At 32.2% G+C, this 16,307-nt stretch overlaps 2 protein-coding genes across 2 annotated transcripts; both read right to left on the bottom strand.

Moving 5' to 3' along the window:
- Positions 1-2,281: 2,281 nt before the first annotated feature.
- Positions 2,282-3,042, bottom strand: LOC132314298 (probable aquaporin PIP2-5; the record flags this gene model as incomplete). The annotated part of the gene is made up of 2 exons (XM_059813173.1): positions 2,282-2,710; positions 2,845-3,042. Coding segments are annotated over 2 exons (318 nt in total), but the record flags the coding sequence as incomplete, so codon positions are not given.
- Positions 3,043-4,275: 1,233 nt separating this feature from the next.
- On the bottom strand, positions 4,276-7,981 carry LOC132311932 (probable aquaporin PIP2-5). The gene is made up of 4 exons (XM_059810086.1): positions 7,560-7,981; positions 6,549-6,844; positions 4,828-4,968; positions 4,276-4,715 (listed from the first exon to the last, which is right to left on the bottom strand). Exons 1-4 carry the CDS (start codon positions 7,855-7,857, stop codon positions 4,596-4,598), a joined length of 855 nt encoding a protein of 284 aa, XP_059666069.1. The 5' UTR covers positions 7,858-7,981; the 3' UTR covers positions 4,276-4,595.
- Between the last annotated feature and the right edge of the window lie 8,326 nt (positions 7,982-16,307).

Here is a 16,307-nt window from a genome sequence, read left to right as displayed (position 1 = left end):
TTTCGATGCAACCGCCTCCAATATGAGGGTAGCCTTATGATTTCTTTCCTTGTGTGTGCCATGCCACCCTGTAAGGCAGTTCTTCCATACCCAATGCATACAATCTATAGAGCCAAGCATACCTGGGAAGCCTCTTTCCTCCTCTTCTCGAAGCAGACGTGCAATGTCATCTTCGTTCAGTGTACGTTGGTACTGCCCTGCATACACCGCAATTATAGCATCACAAAAGCGTTTCAAGCTTTCAAACGCAGTGGTTTCAGAAATCTTTATGTACTCATCACAAAGATCTGCTGAAATTCCATATGCGAGTATGCGTATTGCAACTGTCATTTTCTGTATAGGAGTGAAACCCATACGACCGAGGGCATCAGGCTTCTAGATGAACCATTCATCATATGATGTAACACTGTTTAAAATGCGAATAAACAACTATCGGCGCATCCGAAATCATCTACGAAACATCTCGGTTGGAAAAGTGAAATTTTCAGCAAAATAATCTTAGAATAGTCGCTGGGCTGCTTCCTCTCGATCACGTTTAATATATCTTTTCTTACGATGCCGAAAAAATGCTTTTACCTTCTCAGGCAATAACAGTTGCATCACTGCATTCATCCTTTTTTTACGTTCTTCAAAAAAAAATTCCCTGTAAGAAGATGAAAAGGAACTCAATGGAGAAATTGACCCGGACACTGGAATAGATTGTGATGATGAAGCCATTTTTTTTCTATAATAAAGATAAAGACTCAACGAAAAGAAAATGAATTCGAATATGTAAAGAAGTGGACTTGGTAATTGAAAAAAATGAGAGAATCAGTTGTTTATATAGCCATTGAGAATATAATTGTTGAAGAAAAAACAAACAGAATATATCCGTTAGGAAAAAGACAAACATAATATAGCTGTTAGAATAAGACAAACATAATATAACCGTGAAAATAAGTGTATAACCACATTATTAGTAATTGATTGTACATTTATTTTGTAGACTTCAAATTCTTGTTGTACATTCATTTTTTCATTTTACACTTTATTATATTATTATTTTTAAAAAATTAAAATAAAATTTATTATTATTATTATATTATTATTTTTTTCTAACAGTTTTATTCTCAACAACTATTACTAATGACTATAATTATTTGCTCCGATTATATATTTAGACACAAGATTTTACATATATATATATATATATATATATATATATATATATATATATATATATATATTAAAAAACAATAATATTACTTATTTTCACGGTTATATTATGTTTGTCTTATTCTAACGGCTATATTATGTTTGTCTTTTTCCTAACGGATATATTCTGTTTGTGATGATGGAGCCATTTTTTTTCTATAATAAAGATAAAAACTCAAAGAAAAGAAAATGAATTCGAATATGTAAAGAAGTGGACTTGGTAATTGAAAAAAATGAGAGAATCAGTTGTTTATATAGCCATTAAGAATATAGTTGTTGAATAAAAAACAAACAGAATATATCTGTTAGGAAAAAGACAAACATAATATAGCCGTTAGAATAAGACAAACATAATATAACCGTGAAAATAAGTAATATTATTGTTTTTTAATATATATATATGTAAAATCTTGTGTCTAAATATATAATCGGAGCAAATAATTATAGCCATTAGTATTAGTTGTTGAGAATAAAACTGTTAGAAAAAAATAATAAAATAATAATAATAATAAATTTTATTTTAAATTTTTAAAAATAATAATATAATAAATTGTAGAATGAAAAAATGAATGTACAACAAAAATTTGATAACGTGGTTATACACTTTGCATAAAGTGTGGAATGGGAAACAACCCCACTGGTGGGGTTGCTCTCAATTAATGAAAATGGATATCGACTCATCAAAGATATGATTCATATCTTTAGCTGTAGTCAAAGCCTCGTGCATGTTTGTCAATTATTGGGCCATTTAAAGTTTTTTCCCAGTAAATTTTAAGGCCAACCCACTTGGGATCATGTCGTATGTATTCATCATAAGTGTCTAATCTTAAATACCCATGGTATTATTTTGGAGAAAATATTAAATACTCTTAGTATTGTTTTGAAAAAAATATTAAATATGAATGTGGTGATGAGCCTCACCACATTCATGGAGTGGGATGACCATATTATACCGTGTATACTTTTCGTATTATAGATTAGACAAAAGTTATTTTATTTGTTTTTTCAATTGCTTCATAACCGCCGTTTCTAAGTCCTACTAATTAAAAACACACATTTCAAATGCTTCATAATGACCCTAAAAATCGCACAAAAAGAAATCCACTGATTAACTAGTTTAAGATTAGATTGAAAGGTAGAGTAGCAAGACAAACATGTCGATAATCCAAAAGAGACTTTATCTACATTTCCATGGTCCTTAGATACTCTCGTCCTCACATCTAATCATGAACAATAAAAACAAAGAGAAACAATGAGAGCTCAAGAAAGAAACCTCCAATACATAGCACAAACCATCGATCATCCGTTATTCATTTCCTTTTTCTCATTTCGTCTCTTCCTTTTGAATTTTTCCCACAACACAATCAAGAAGGAAGCATGAGTTCTCTCTAAGAAATCAGGTATGGGGATTGCTCCTGAATGACCCCAGGGCTTTCACGGCTCCGGCTCTCGAGATGAATTTGTTGTACAAGGCTGCAATGACTGCACCTTTGAAGGGTCCAACCCAAAAGATCCACTGAAAAATAGATTAACAAAACAAATTTAAGGTCAGATAACTATTAATCTTAAAAAAAAAAAAAAAAAAAAAAAAAAAAAAAAAAAAAAAAAAAAATGATGATGATCAATGAGATTTTGGGGAAAGATACTGACTTGGTCCTCCCATGCCTTTTTTTGGCCGTAGATCACTGCAGTTCCAAGGCTCCTGGCAGGGTTGATGCCTGTGCCGGTGATTGGAATGGTGGCCAAGTGAACCATGAACACTGCGAATCCGATTGGAAGTGATGCCAATACCTTGAGAATTCGGAACCAAACACAAAGCCATATTGTTTCATCTTCAATTTGGGTTGTTTAGTTGTGATGGTGTGGTTGGGAGTAGGTGGGTGGAAAAAAAAAATTTGTAAACAAAGGGTGTTGTTTGGTTGTGATTTTTTTTTTTAACATATCTCTAAATTGATTGATAGCAAAGAGTATTGAATGATGTAGTTGTGTCAGTTAGCTTTGATTGTGTGTTTGGGAATGGGTGGAGAATTTTTTTTTTTTTTTTTTTTTTTTTTTTTTTAAATTTGGTTAACTAATTTTGAAACTCAAATTGAAGATTACAAATCTTTTTATTTTTCTTGTTTGGGAGAGAAGAAAGAGGGGCTGAATAATTCTAGAACGTGATGAGATCTTTTAGATGCAAGAATAGACGGTTAAGATTAAGCTATAATTTTTTTTTTTTAAGAATCAATTGTTGTGAACATGCGTAATACGCAAGTAGGAGAGAGAGATTAAGCTTTCCAATCCGAAAAATATTTGAATTCGGGTTCATGGGTAGAGCCTATTTTGAACTTTTTTTTAATAAAAATTTTATTGTACTTATGTCATCTTATTATATTTTTATAAAATTTTAATGGTAAGTAATACACTGCATTTTCAATACTAAAAAATATCTTAATACATACATATTCTGCCATGATATTTTTAAAAAAAAAAAATTAAAATTAAATTCAAATGGGAAAAAAGAGGGAAAAAAATTAGGCCGATGTTTTGAAAAATAAAAATAAAAATAAGACAAATGGGTTGACCCGTATACCTGCTCGGCCGTAAATATTCAGATTGGGTCTCACGAGTTGAAACCCAAGTTTGGATTACATCGAGTTGGCCCAACCTAATCCAAAGTCGGATTGAGGTTAGGTTTGGCGCGGGCCAGGGCGGGCAACCCCAAGTTGAACCCCTAATTATTGGCCCATTTAAAGTTTAATTATTTGCCCAACCCACTTGGAATCATGTTGTATGTGCAATGTGAGAGGGTATGGTGATCCATCACAATTCACAAGCACCTAACCTTTATCTCATGTTTTGATTAAACAAAGTTACTTTCTTTGTTTTTTCAATTGCTTGCTTCATAAGGGGACCCTTTAAGTCGTACTAATAAAAAAATCCACTTTTAGACAAATGATCATTTCAAATGCTTATATCATACAAATGACCCTTAAGTCGTACTTTACTAATTAAAGACATACTTTAGACAAATGATCATTTCAAATACTACATAATGAATGACCCTAAAAATCATACAAAAAGAAAGAAAACCACAGATTAACTAGTTTAAAATTAGATTGAAAGGTAGAGTATAGCAAGACAAACATGTTGATAAGACAAAAGGTTCCCTTTCCAAAAGAGACTTTATCTACATTTCCATGATGGTCCTCAAATACTGTCCGTCTTCACATCTAGTCATGAACAATAAAAAAAAACAAGAGACAATGAGAGCTCAAGAAAGAAACCTCCAAAATACATACATAGCACAAACCATCCATCATCCATTATTCATCTCCTTTTTCGCATTTCGTCTCTCTTCCTTTTCAATTTTCCCACAACACAATCAAGAAGGAAGTATGAGTTCTCTCTCTAAGAAATCAGGTGTGGGGACTGCTCCTGAATGACCTTATAGCTTTCGCGGCTCCGGCTCTCAAGATGAGTTGGTGGTAGATGAATGCAATGGCTGCACCGATGAAGGGTCCGACCCAAAAAATCCACTGAAAAATAGATTAACAAAACATACTTAAGGTCAGATAACTATTAATCAAGAGAGAAAAAAAAAAAAAAAAAAAGATGATGAACAATGAGGTTTTGGGTGAATATACTGACTTGGTCATCCCACGCCTTTTTTTGGCCGTAGATCACTGCAGCTCCAAGGCTCCTGGCAGGGTTGATGCCCGTGCCGGTGATTGGAATGGTGGCCAAGTGAACCATGAACACTGCGAATCCGATTGGAAGCGGTGCCAATACCTTGAGAATTCGGAACCAAACACAAAGCCACATTAGTATGAATCATTTCAATTGTGGGAATAGATCATTGCTAGTTAAGTAAGGTCCAAATGTGTGTGCAATTGTGCATCATAGTAAAAAATAAAAAATAAATAAAACTAGCCACTAGGGTTTTTTTAGGGCAAAACCATAAGTTGAAATACATATAGGGAAAGCTTTTTCCACAGTTGGCTCTAGTTTGAAATGAATGCAATAATTTTCTACAAGACAAGCATTTTGCTAACTATTTTTCCTTGCAAACAAAGGGGTTGAGGGCGAATCTCCGGCGAGGCCATTTAGCTTGCCTCTAGTTAGAAAATAGAATTGTATAAAAATACTAACAAAAAGCTGATATTGTACGTTCTCGTTGGACAAGTATTATCGATAATGTGATATGCACAGCGAACTCAATATTTACTCAATTGGGGGGGGGGGGGGGGGGGGGGGATAAGGATTTTTTTTTGGGGACTTTTTGCAAAAGAAAACGTCGTCTATTCCTCACGTTATTGTTGGTGTTGCCAGAACCACATCAAGGTCATGGGCCCAAAATTGATATAGATAAGACTCAAGCATGGAGAATCCACCATTAAAGTGTGGAAAAATAATAATAGAAGCTATGGACCACATCAAGGTCATGGGCCCCATACTAACCACTCTTAAAGGAAAAAGAAGACAAACTCGAGTGTTCCCTTTTTGGCCTCTAGCCATCACAAATGACAACCACAAGTTCTTTACCCTACCACAAATTCTTACCCACCCCACTGCGCATGCCAAATACATATATATATATATATATATATATATATATATATATATAAATTGCATTAATCTAATAATTAAATAATACACTTCTTTATAAATCTTTTTGGGTAGGTAAACAGGGACTTTGTCCTCTTTGGTAGATACTTAATTATATATATCACATATCAAGAAAATTATTAAATATTTGATTAATAAAACAATCAAAATAAAATTCTAACTACAACATTGAAAAATTAAATAAAATTTAATTTGAAACATTATATTGAATTTATAGGGAAAAAAACCGCTCAACTATGAGATAATCTTTGGCATGGAATTGAAATGATACATGACTATTAACTAATTGTTATATATCATATTATCAAGGTATAATTAAAATGGACCACTTTTAAGGTATATAATATTTACACTCCAATAACACTTTGTCTGAATGTGAAAACGTTTTTACTACACTATTTTCCTATTTGTAAATGGTAACACACTATTTAAATCTTCAATTCTTGATTATCGCTGGTCTTTCTATTCTTGTCAGGAAAAAAACAGAAAAAAACTCATTGCATTTAGTTGAAAAAAACCATATATATATATATATATATATATATTACTAACATGTCTGAATTTTTAATAAATCAAATGACAAATTACACCCTACAAACTAAAGTGAATAATTTTTGAGTAATTAGTTCACAATTGTAGAGTGGGGCTGTGTGCTTTTTACGACACAGATTATGTGATTAAAAATGTAGAAAATCATATATATATCTATATATATATATAAAAGTATAAATTTGTGGGCTTACAGGAACATGGGAGTCTCTTGCACTCCGCTTGGGATCAGTGGCAGAGAAGACGGTGTAAACGAGCACGAATGTTCCGATGATCTCGGCCGCCAATCCGACGCCGGTGCTGTACCCCTCGGCGAGCTCGTTAGCTCCACCGCCGTACCTCTTGTAGTGTGACCTCTGGAAGGCCTTCACCAGCCCAGCACCGCAGATGGCCCCCAAACACTGAGCCACCATGTACATCACAGCTCGGATCAGAGACACCTTCCGAGCCAATAACAGCCCGAATGTCACTGCTGGGTTAATGTGACCCCCTGTGCATTCCACCATAACATTAGCATCAGAAGCTAACTTGCGCCAAAACAAACTTCACAATTACAAATAAGTCCTCCTTGAAACAAACTACTCCGTATAATTTTTTTTTCTTTTTTTTTTCTTTTTTTTGGCAATTTTTAAGTTTTTTGTCGAAAACAAAAAGGAAATTTATATATATATCATTCAAACAAAGTACTCCGTATAAATTAAAAATATATATATAGAATCTGCTTTGTTCATTTTTAAATAATAATAATAATAATTTCAACTGAAAAATAAATTAATTAATTAATTACTTTTGTTTTGTATATAAATTTTTGAAAACAAAAACTAGGAGGTGCTTGATTTATCACTTAAAAAACAACTCTCAACAAGGGAAAAGTTTTTTTTAAACAAGTTTTTTTAAATAAATTTTTATAATTTAGTTTTCAAAAACTATCAGACAAGCAAATTTTAATACAATTTCTTGATTTTCAATTTAAACAATAGAAAACTGTTTTTTTGAACACGTGTTTTATTCTAACTGAGTTTTCCTAAATCAGTTCTCAAAAGCTGTCAATCAACCAGATTTCATATAATTTTTTTGATTTTCAGTTTTTAGCAAACAAAAAATGGTTTAAATTGTTTTTAAAAAACGGAAGTAAGTAACCACCACTAAGAACTTTTCTTGTTGAAAATTTTCCAGGAAAAATGAGAGGGAGAGAGAAAACCGACCAGAAATGCCGGCAGTGCAGTAAACAAGGACGAAGATCATGCCGCCGAAGGCCCAAGCGATGCCGAGGATGCCGACGCCGCCACAGGGATCGGCGTTATCCGTCTGGCTCTTGTACCCGATCACCGTCAAAACCGTAATGTAAAGGAAGAGGAGAGTGGCAATGAACTCGGCTATGAGAGCCCTGTAGAAGGACCACTTGGTCAGCTCCACCGGGTCCAAGAGCGGCGCCGGCGGCGGGTCGTGGTAGTCCTTGGCGGAGAAGGAGCCTTGCTCCGGCACCCCTACGTCCTTCGTCATTTGCTGAACAGAAAGTTTAGAGAGAGAAACAGGGCGAGAGAGAGAACCTAGAGAGAGAAAGAAAGAGCTAGCTGTTAGTAGTTTTGATGGGAGAGAGTTTGTGGAGTGGAAAGGGAATTGAGAGGAGGGGTATATATGAGGGAGAGATTGGGTTGGAATTGATTTTTTAAGGAATTGTTTGGGTAATTAATTGGTTTGAAATTTTGTCATAATACCAATAATTCTGATCCATTTCGCTTTCACCGACCCGCCCACCATACTCTGACCCGCCACCCACCTCCCATTTTCTTTTGTTTTGTATTTTGTATGTATATACAGGTCTTTGTACACTGCCACTTGCTGTAAATCCGTATGTTTTGACGGATCGATAAAAAAAAGTTGGTTCTTGGTCTCTGTTTTGTACAGTATGTTTTGGTTGGACATTCACTAAAATCTATATAAAAATTGGTGGTTTTTACAGTGGAAGTGGTGTTCTCTCACACTCACCAACTACTTCCGACGATAAGTTAAAATGAGTTTGTTTGGTTAAGCTAATTAATTGTCAAGAATTCATAAAATAGATTGTTTTTATTAGGTTTGATGAAATCAGTATTAAAAATTATCAACAACATTTTTAAAAAATTTCAATCTGTTTTTTGTTATTTAAAAAACAAAAAACAGCATTTCAAATGAATTTTGTTTTTATGCTCATTACTCACAAAATAAAACAGCTTATCCTTTTCTAGCATTTCTAACTACCTTTTCCAAACAGATGAAAGATTTATAATTATAAATCTTTTTCTTTCTTCTGATTATTTTCTTTTATAACTAATGTTATCAACTTTCTCCTCTTCTACTTTTTTCGTAAAAAAAAAAAAATTGTTAAAAGCATTCACTTTTTCCAAATATATTAACATGCAAATCAATATTCACAAGTTGTAATACGAAGTCCAAACTCATCAACTATATTTGTGTGAAGGAATGATGATTTAATAACGCGTTATCTGTTAATATCATTTTCACTCAAATAAAAAAGTCGAATGTGTTCGACTCTCAAATTACTCATTATATTACTGAATTCGTAAAAATTGTGCAAAAAAACACCTTCACAATTTTATATATGCATATAAATCTCTACCATTTAAATTATGTGTAAATTGCTCCTTAACAGTCAATTTTGACTATTTTTTTATTAAAACCCAAAATATCTTTAATAGTCAATGGTTTTTTTTTTTTTTTTGGTGTGTCATAAAGGCATTATAAATATTTCAATTTTTAAATTGACAAACTATGCTTATTTGCTCAATTTAAAAAGCGTAGGGTTTTTTTAACAATGGGGTATTTATATATTATGTACACAATAATACTGTATGATTTTACTTTTTATTTATTTACACTTTGCTATAATAATTCTCTTTACAAAATAAATTTTGATATATATTATATTGAAACATTTTTTGTGCTAATTATATCAACTAAATGTTTCACTAATTACTAAAGACTTTTTGAATTGCACTTCTAACTTGACTGATGTATGTGTTATGAGACTTATACACCTGAAGGTTTTAGCTACACCAGTTGAAACAATGCTTTGTTATAAACTTTGCAAAATTACTTCCTTGTTCTAAAAGTTATGTCAAAAAATTGTCAAATTAGTGATTGGGTGGAACATGACATGAAAGCCACCAAATTAATACTGTATAAAGTTTTGATTAGTTTGAATGAGATTGTCATATGATCGGTTATGTATACACATCAAATAGTGATATTGAACTACATAAGTCCACAAAAATTATCCTCCAACTCATATATATAGCAATAAAACATTAATTTCAAACAATGATTAAGGTAGTTTCTTATTCGAATTTGATACCAACATTCCAGCACAAATTTTAAATGAATTTTTTAAAAATTTTGACATTACATATAACCATATCTAAGTAATTAGATAATACCACAGTACCTTTGATAAAAGAAAACGAGAGCGAGAATGTAGAATTTATTTATTCTGGTATTTGAAATTTGAATAGTTAAAAATAGAAAGAAAAAAAAATTGTAAATACGTTCGATTTAATAGAATTGATGTCTTAAAATTAGTAAATTAGATAATATTTATTAATAATTTTTTTTAAAAAAAAAAGGAAAAAAAAAAAAAAGAACTGCTATATATGGATACAAAAGGATTCCCCAGGTAACTCAAGTTACTCTCTAGTAGCCAAACAAGAAGCAAACGGAAAGAATCAAACTTTGTACAAAGCTACCAAGTACTAGCAGCAACTCATTGACTGGACAACCTTATACAAAACCAGCTAAACAACAACTCTTGCGCCAAAGAAGCAAATATGTATATGTGTGTGTGTGTTCTATTCATTGAATTTGAAATATATATTAAAGAAAAAAGTGTTTTATTTTAAAAATTGAAAAGAATAAGAAAGAAATTCATTTGTTACAAAAAAAATAAATAAATAAAACAAATAACTATGACCTATTAAAATTTCTCACTTTTTTTACCTTTTATTTTTAAAAAAATAGAGGAAGCAATTAGAACTAGTATTTTAAATCGTGTACATCTTCTCCTTTCTTTTTTTATTTTCTTTCCCTTATTCTTTTCAACCCAAACACAATAAAAACTCTTATTTCTCCTTTTTCTTTTCTTTCCCTTCACCCCTCCAGTAGCTGCTACTTAGGCTTAGTTTGGTTGAAGGAAAATGAAAATAGAAGAAAAGAAAGAAAAAAAATGGAAGAAAATGTTTGGTAATTTTTTTATATTATTATTGTAAGTGAATTTCTCATTTTGCCCTTGTCACTTATAAAATAAAATAATAATTTAATTCCTTCTCTTCTCACTATCTTTTTCAAACCCAATAATGTTATTTTTCTCTTTGTAAGGTTACCAACTTACCATTATGGAAAATACAGCATACATGAACATTCACCATCCACCAAAGACTTTCAGTCAATAGTCAATAGCATCAACGTGTCCTGTTAGTTGTTACTATTGGATCCGGAGGTAGCAGAAGACTGATTGACTACGTACAGAAATAAATGCACAAGAGATACGTGGAACACTCTTAGCCATTTGTTCGTATTTTGTAGACAATTCTAGACGTCTCCGCCGACCGGAAAAAAACACAAGAAAATGAATGGTCTATGATGGACAGCCGGTTTGTCTTTTATTGAACACTAAGGAGGATCAATGTAAATCTCTCCAAACTCGGGATCATGGTCCCAACCAATCCATCGATTCCGTTTATGTTTAGCCTCTCTTTCATTGTCGAATAAAAAAAAAATCCATCGATTCAGGACCACATTATTATCCTATAGTTACCATCTCAAGAAGACTTGTCATGAATAATTGGAATTAGACTAAACGTCGGCTATAGATTGAACAAAATATTTGATATTTCAATTACAATTATCAATTTATCGATTCAGAACCTCTTTGTTTTCTAATTGTCAATCCATCAATTCAGAGCCTCATTATTGCCCTATAGGTACCATCACAAGCAGACTTGTCATGAATAATCGGACTTTGAATCCGATCTGATTAATAAGGTATGAATTTAACAAAATATTTGGTAATTTGATTGCAATTTGAATTTGATAACTCGTTAGTCTAACAAATTGAATCTGAATAATGCTGATTCGATTTGAATAAAATTATATATATATATATATATATATATATATATATATATATATATTATCACAAGTAGACTTGTCATGAATAATCGGACTTTGAATCCGATCTGATTAATAAGGTATGAATTTAACAAAACATTCGATAATTTGATTGCAATTTGAATTTGATAACTCGTTAGTCTAACAAATCGAATCTGAATAATGTTGATTCGATCTGAATAACATTATATATATATATATATATATATATATATATATATTTGTATTAGAATTTAGAAGTAAAAAATAATAATAATCATAATATTATATGTATAATAGATGGTGTTCTCACTACATATTAATAAATCTCCTAATATACATTTTAATAATGTCATAATATTTATTTATTAACAAAAAGTAAATAATTTTTTTTTTTTTCTTTCATATATTATTTTCTATCATTTTTTTTTCTAATAATTGATTTTTATTCTCTTTTGATATTAATTTCTGATGGAGATATAAATTAAATACCCGTAAATAAGGGAAGGTTGTTAAATTAACGCGTTATCTCATAAGATTGAGATAGGCTCTACAGATTACGATAAGGATTAAAGCTAAAGATTACGATAAGGATTAAACATACAGATTACTATAAGGATGAAGACAGCGGTAACTCTATGTGACATCCTGACCTAAACCCTATAAATAAATGGGGCTAATCGACGTTTAGAGGTATGCAATAAATCCTAATTCAATTTCTTGATTTCTCTAGAGGATTACTTCTCACACTGACTTGTTCGTCGGAGCCTACTCCACCGATAACACACCGATATTTGTAGGATCACCTTTTCTTCTCTTTATTCAGGAAGTCAGATCAGATCCGGGTTACGCAGAATTCATCATCAACAATTTCTTTTCTTTTCTTTTCTTTTTTTAAAAAAATAATAATAATTACACCTTTATCGAATCGGATCGGATTATCGGATCAAATATATATTTATTAACAAATCGGATATGAATTCACTTACAAAAATTTCGTCGGATTATCGAATCGAATTAGATCCAGTAAAAGGCTTGTCAGAATCGTATCAGGTCGGATCATGCCATATCCAGTCCAAATCCGTTGACATGTTTACTCTCACGTGACCAATAGTCCGAGACCATATAATAATTTTTTAAATGTGACAAAGAAAAAATAACAAATTATGGTAAGGTCCTTGGAGCCATTTGTAATACTCCTAATTTTAAAATGATAGTCTCGGTAGTTTATTTTGAAGTTTTATTGTAATTTTTGCATTTTATGTGGTTATTTGGCTATTTCCTTGGTTATTTGCATTAATTGTTATTATTTGATTTATTTGCATTATTTGGATTATTTGATTTAAGTGACTTATTTAAATTAATTGATAAATTGTATTTTAGTTTTCAGTGAATTAATTAATGGTTTAGTTGGTGTAATATTTAAGTGGAATTAAATTAGGGTTTTGGTTATTTTTCTTCACCCTGGAGCCGACCTAGTTTTCCCGTCTAGTATTAGGACTAGAATTAGGGTAAACTTATGGGCCTATAAATACATGTATTACCCTATTCACGACTGTGGAGGCAAAGAGAGAACAGGGGAGGGATTACAGCAAGAATCACCGGAGAACTTAGGAGGGTGACGGTGCAAAACTAAATGCAAGTTCTAATCCTTACTATTTTCCTTTGGCTCGTATTCTTTGCATTCTTAACACAACTTCAGGAGTAAAGGAATATAAACATTAATCTGTTTTGCATGTCTTATGTATTTAAGTCAGTATGTGTTTTCCTATATCGTAAACTTGATTGTTTGAATTTTTCTTACTTAATTCATGATTTTAGACGGACGTTGAATTATTGAATAAGGAACTGAACTAACTCTGGAACACGTTGGGGAAACCTTAAAATAAGTCTGGGTTTCATGGTTGATTTGTTTAAGCCGTGAACGTTGATGTACTGTAAGTTGCTCGGTTTGAATCCTTATTGCATAGTTCGGGTTTTTAATTGTTGTCGATTAACAAATAAAGGGTTTAATGGCCTATGGAACACAAGGGACTTAATTTACACACCTAGATGTCTTAGGAATGGAGGACAGACCGTCAGAGAACCGCCGGAGTTGACAGATACGAAGAACAGAAGGAGAGCTGGCTCCGGTTGGAGGGGAGCCGGCTCCCCAAATGAAAGAGCAGGCTCCCTCAAGGAGGGAGCCGGCTCTAGGGTCCATGGAGGCGGCTCCCCATGGTGGGGAGCCGGCTCCAAGCTTGAGGAAGGCGACTCCTTCTTTGAGGGAGCAATCTCTCTCCAGTTTTGCATTTTTCTGGGTTTTTCGACGACTGTTTCGGCTATGGTGCTTGGATTTTAGAATTTTTAGGTCCTGGTAGGAGTTGTATTGAGGTGTTTGGAGATGTTCTAGGCTGGATTAAAATCTCTGATGGAAGATTTATGCAGAATAAAGCAACCTTGTGTTTAGTTCGTCAGTAGACATGGTTGAAATAAATTAGTTACTATCTCTGGATGAAAGAACTTTGAGTTGCTTAAATTTTAGAATAGTAATCTAAAGTAATATTTTTCTCTGTTAATCCTGCCTCTGTGTTATAAAAATAAGCTTGTGAATTTATATATTTTAGTATGCTTATTTGGGTTTAGTTGGTTTACTGTTTCTGGGAGAAAATGATTTTAAATTGCTGCATTATAGGATAGCAATTCTCGTTGATGGTTTCTTTTAAAAAAATCAATTATGTTCCAGTGTTATGAAAACTAAGCCTGTGAAGTTATATACTCTGTTGTGCTTACTTGAAATAAATTGGTTTACATGTATGTCCTGTTGAATCAATTATTGGACTTTGCGAAGCAGTATGGAATAAGCCTATTAATTTATATAATTGTATCATGCTAAATATGGAACAGTTGATCTTTTTATTTAATATTTTGCCATCAATTGTTGGATATATGAAATAGTTGATAATTACATTTATTACTTGTTTTATCAACTGCTGGATGTTGGATTACATGAGCCGGTATGGGACGGTGGCATGTCTAGGTTTGGATTAGTTTCAAAATACTAAATCCTACCCACATGGAATAAGGGAATGGATTATAAAATAAATCCTACTTATACTTAAGTCAAAGAAACTGCACAAGTTGAATGACTAACTGGATTACTGGTTATCTATGTTAAGTTAAAGAAGTTGCACAAGCTGAATGACTAACTAGATTTCTTATGGATGGATAGGATAGGACTTTAAATATATTTTTATGGTACCGTGATATGAGCTTGAATGTCAGAGTCGTTGGTTAGGGAGCGTATATGCAGTAGGATGCGTAACTGGATATGCTAGGTTGAGGTATACCCTGTTAAGCTTAGGTACTCATGCTCACTCAGGTGCGCTTTGCATGTTACCTTCTATTCAGGTTGAGACCCCTTGTATAGTCCAGTGAGAGTCCTGTAGTGTGGATGTATAAATATATATGGATTATATAGATATTGTTGAGTTGGTTAGAATGTATATGCGTATCGAGTCTCTACTTGGATTGTAGTAGGATAGAACTTGTTCGTGGGCCTAACCCACTTCTATTTTTTCAGGTACTCGTCAGTTCCAAACTTAGACCTGATCGTGCTAAGTAGAGATTTCTACTCACTCTTCCGACGACGTAAGACTTCTCTCCTTGGTTTTCCTTTTGGATGTTCTTTTAGCTATTTATATTTCAGTTTGGATTTTTGGTATTAGGGGTCCGATGGATGGATTCCCGAGTTATTTAACAGTTGGAGGTTTTGGATTTTAAGTATTTAATTTTTAAAGGATTCAATTTTAGTTTTCTTCCAGCAATGAATTGTTTATTTCATATCCAGTTTTGTAATCTATGTTCATTTAAAATACTTTAATTGTTTAGTATTCCCTCGAGTTTAGGCCTGGGCCAGATCAACCCGTGTCTCGGATCCGAGGGGTATCACACCATTAGTCCTAACTTATGACATAATAATATATAAACAAAAAATGTAAAACAAAGCTGACATAAAATCAATCTTGTCGTCGTGTGATTAATTCGAGACTAATGATTCGAGAATCATATAATAATAATTTCTCATATAAATAAAATATAAAAAAAAAAAAAGTGTATAACTATGGCCATATAACAAATAAATTATCCATTTTTTGCATTAAATTCATGTTGACTAAATATTTAACCTAAAACTCTTTTATAAAATTTAGTTATTTCAACTTTGGGATCAACGTTAGAGAATTAACCACTAAAGGGAAAGAAATGTTGGAGTTATGTTTCAAATTAATTTTTAATAACTCTATATTTATGAAGACTTTAAGTCTTGGCTTTACTATATATTTATGAAGACATAAAATTTTTTTGCAAACTCTAATTCAAAGGATTTTCACCTGATGCAATTAATCAACTATATTGATATATTATTTATGAGTTAAGTTTAAAATATATTAAATACTTTATTTAATTATGTCTTCTATAAATAGTAGGTTTACAAAGCCTATAAAACACATACTCTCAATACAAGTAAGAGATAAAAAGAGATTTTATAAAAGTGTTTTCAAACTACTGAGTTTAAGTGTGCGAGTTTCATATTTTTTGTTGATTGGACGGATATAAATACACAGGTTCATGAAGAAGAAGTGCAACATTCATGAACACACAGTTTTGATATCTGGGCTTAGTTGAATCCCGAAAATAGTGCTGTCATTTGTCTTCCGTTGCACGTGAAAGAGGTTTCAACTATCTTCAAGAAGCGATTACGCGCCTCTAAGCCTCGATACTCACCATTTTAATATATCGGTTCCAATAATTTGAAAATAGTTTTCTCGCCA

The sequence above is a fragment of the Cornus florida genome, unplaced genomic scaffold (genome assembly GCF_030987335.1).
Source record: "Cornus florida cultivar Cherokee Brave unplaced genomic scaffold, ASM3098733v1 CherokeeBrave_3.0.0_Hap2_Chr06, whole genome shotgun sequence".
In the NCBI taxonomy this organism is placed as follows: Eukaryota; Viridiplantae; Streptophyta; class Magnoliopsida; order Cornales; family Cornaceae; genus Cornus; species Cornus florida.
The sequence above is the reverse complement of the archived record's forward strand: the minus strand, read 5'-3'. Positions and strand labels throughout refer to the sequence as shown.

Bases quoted from the DNA above. Each gene is read 5' to 3' on its own strand.
- LOC132311932 (XM_059810086.1), bottom strand. From the start codon at position 7,857: ATGACGAAGGACGTAGGGGTGCCGGAGCAAGGCTCCTTCTCCGCCAAG. The intron at 4,969-6,548 runs GTAAGCCCACAA...CGAATTCTCAAG, and splicing joins CAAGAGACTCCCATGTTCCT to GTATTGGCACCGCTTCCAAT. The intron at 4,716-4,827 runs GTCAGTATATTC...TCTATTTTTCAG, and splicing joins AAAAGGCGTGGGATGACCAA to TGGATTTTTTGGGTCGGACC.